At 39.5% G+C, this 2,798-nt stretch overlaps 1 protein-coding gene across 1 annotated transcript; it reads right to left on the bottom strand.

Moving 5' to 3' along the window:
• Positions 1-342: 342 nt before the first annotated feature.
• LOC101678801 (olfactory receptor 2A12-like) lies at positions 343-1,484 on the bottom strand. The gene has a single exon (XM_004740608.2). It carries the CDS (start codon positions 1,482-1,484, stop codon positions 537-539), a length of 948 nt encoding a protein of 315 aa, XP_004740665.1. The 3' UTR covers positions 343-536.
• Positions 1,485-2,798: the final 1,314 nt, after the last annotated feature.

Here is a 2,798-nt window from a genome sequence, read left to right on the forward strand (position 1 = left end):
AGGGCTTATGTGACCTAAATTCATACTCTTCTAATAGTATCAAATGAAAAGTGACCTGTATTACTTTCCTGAACCATATTTTATATGATCACCATTGACTTTCTTAAACTATTCTGTCTCCAGAACTTGTCAAATCCCTTCTGAGCTACAATGGTGTCATTAACTTAGGAAGCTGGAAGTCATCTTATGCCCATCAATTTGAATTTATTTCATGAGTCCAGAGCTCAAGCGCTCATGTTCATGTTCATTCAGTGACAGAAAACATGAATATTGATGCCAATTTTATGCCAGGTCTTGTAAACTGGTGATACAGAAATGAATCAAATACATGTGTGCCTTCATGGAGTCCCCTGTCTGCGGTCTTTATGCTTGAGGGAAACCTACTGCCATAACCTTCTGGGTTTTCTCATATTATGATCTTACTGGGTCTAATTCATTAATATCATATATGCCTACTGGATGTTGGAAAGAATTTGGATGGAGAAGTCAGTAGGTTGTGTTCCAGGTTTGGTGCCAATGCCCATGCTTCTGTGACTTCATTCTGGTGCTTTGCCCCAGCCAGTCACTTTGAGGAAAGCCCTCTTCACATCTTTGTTCCTAAGACTATAGATAATGGGGTTGAGGAAAGCAGAGATGATGTTGTAGAATAGAGCCAACTTCTTGTCCTCTTCTGGGGAAGACTCAGAACCAGGTCTCATGTACATAACCATACATGGTATGGAGAACATGGTGACCACAGTGATGTGGGAGGTACAGGTGGAAAAGGCCTTGAGCCGCCCTTGGGCTGAGCGAATCCTCAAGATGGCAGCAAAAATATTGATATAGACAATGATGATGAGGGAGAGTGGAACCAAGAGAAGGATGAAGCCCAAGATGAAGTCCACCTGATCATTGAGAGATGTGTCTGCACAGGCTAACTTTAAGACTGCAGGTACTTCACAGAAGAAGTGATTGATCTCATTGGGACCACAATAGGGAAGAATCATAGCAGAGACAGTGTATATCAGGGCACAGCTGATACCCCAGAATCCACAGAAGGCCACCATTGACCCACACAGCAAAGGGCTCATGATGACTTTATACCTCAGGGGATGGCAAATGGCCACATACCTGTCATAAGCCATGATTGCGAAGAGCCAAGACTCAGTGATTCCTAGCATCAGGAAGATGTACATTTGGGCCACACATCCAATGTAAGAGATGGTCTTCTTCTTGCAAACCAGGTGTACCAGCATCTGGGGCACCGTGGTGGTGACATAGCCCATATCCATAATGGATAGGACACTGAGGAAAAAGTACATAGGTGTGTGGAGGCGAGAGTCCATGCGTATCAAGGTGATAATGAGCCCATTGCCCAGAAGGGTGATGAGGTAGAGGAAGAGGAAGACGTTGAATAGCATAACATTTATCTCTTTGTTTTGAGAAAATCCTAAAAGAATAAACTCAGTAAGAGAGCTATGGTTTCCCCCGAGCAAGTCTTTCATCCTTCTTCTGGTATAGAGAAAGAATAGAGCCATAATCATTCATAAAATAAAGTTTCCACATTCAAACTCTGATGCTACTATTTTATTAGAAATGTCAAGTCAGGATGCCTGGGTGTCTCAGTTGGTCAAGTGTCTAACTCTTGGTTTCAACTCATGATTTAAGGGTCTTGATATCAAGCCCTGCATTGGGCTCCACACTCAGCAGGGAATCCACTTAAGATTCTCTCTCCTTCTCACTCTGCCCCCCAAAACCCCTGCTCACACACACACACACTCTCTCTCTCTCTCTCTCTCGCTCGCTCGCTAAAATAAAATTTAAAATCTTTAAAAAGAAGAAGTGGCAAATATCAGTAGCAAAATAAGTGCATATTAGGACACCACAAAACTAAGGACCAAAAATGTTTTAAGAACTTCCATTTTATATGAAAGAGCATGTTAATATTGTATTACTTAATCCCAGTTTATTCTGAGATCACAGATAATAAATATCACACTTCAAAATGTAGAACTTATAAAAGGAGGGTTCAAAACTCTGTTCTGTACTTCATGAACTTGCACAATTCATGTGGTTCATAAAGGATTTCTAAGTGGTTAAAAAACTAATCAGACATTTGAGGATCTAGCACTGTTGTGAGTTTCATACCAAATGAAGATTTCTGCCCCGTGTTTGAAGCTCTTATCAAATGGGCTTCCGTAGGACTACTGGAATAGCTTGATAGGTACTTTAGAAATTTAGAAACATAGCTATTAGATATCTGACTCAATCCAGAAAATAAGTATTATTTGGAAAGAAACTATACTTCATGAAAAGTGAAAGTCTTGTGTTTCCGTGGACCAGCAGTGGATAATACATGAGACAGAGACAGAGACAAAGAGAAGGGAGGGAAAGGAAGGAGGGAATGAGGAGGGGAGGGAGGGAGGGAAAGAAACTACCATGCTAGGATACTATACTCAATAAATATATCCTTAAGAAATGAAAGCTGTTTGTTCTTCCCACACCAAAAAAAAAAAAAGAAAGAAAGAAAGAAAAAGAAAAAGAAAAGAAACAACAACAACAACAACAAAACAGATAATTAATTACTAAAAGACTCACAGTAAAAGAAATATTAAAGAGCTTCTTTAGGTTAAAGGAAAATGATCCCTGATGGAAGTATGCAATTGAGAGAAAAAAAATGAACACCAGGAATCATAAATGTGTGGGTAAAAATTATAGAATATTGCTTAAAGCAAAAAAAATGGCAACACATTATTGGAGCTTACATATACAGGTAGAAGTTGAATATATGACAAAAATTGTCCAAAGAGTAGGAAGAG

This window comes from Mustela putorius, unplaced genomic scaffold, assembly GCF_011764305.1.
Source record: "Mustela putorius furo isolate JIRA1106 unplaced genomic scaffold, ASM1176430v1.1 tig00003853_pilon_pilon_pilon, whole genome shotgun sequence".
NCBI lineage: Eukaryota > Metazoa > Chordata > Mammalia > Carnivora > Mustelidae > Mustela > Mustela putorius.

Excerpts from the sequence above, each read along its gene's own strand:
- LOC101678801 (XM_004740608.2), bottom strand. The coding sequence starts at position 1,484 with ATGAAAGACTTGCTCGGGGGAAACCATAGCTCTCTTACTGAGTTTATT.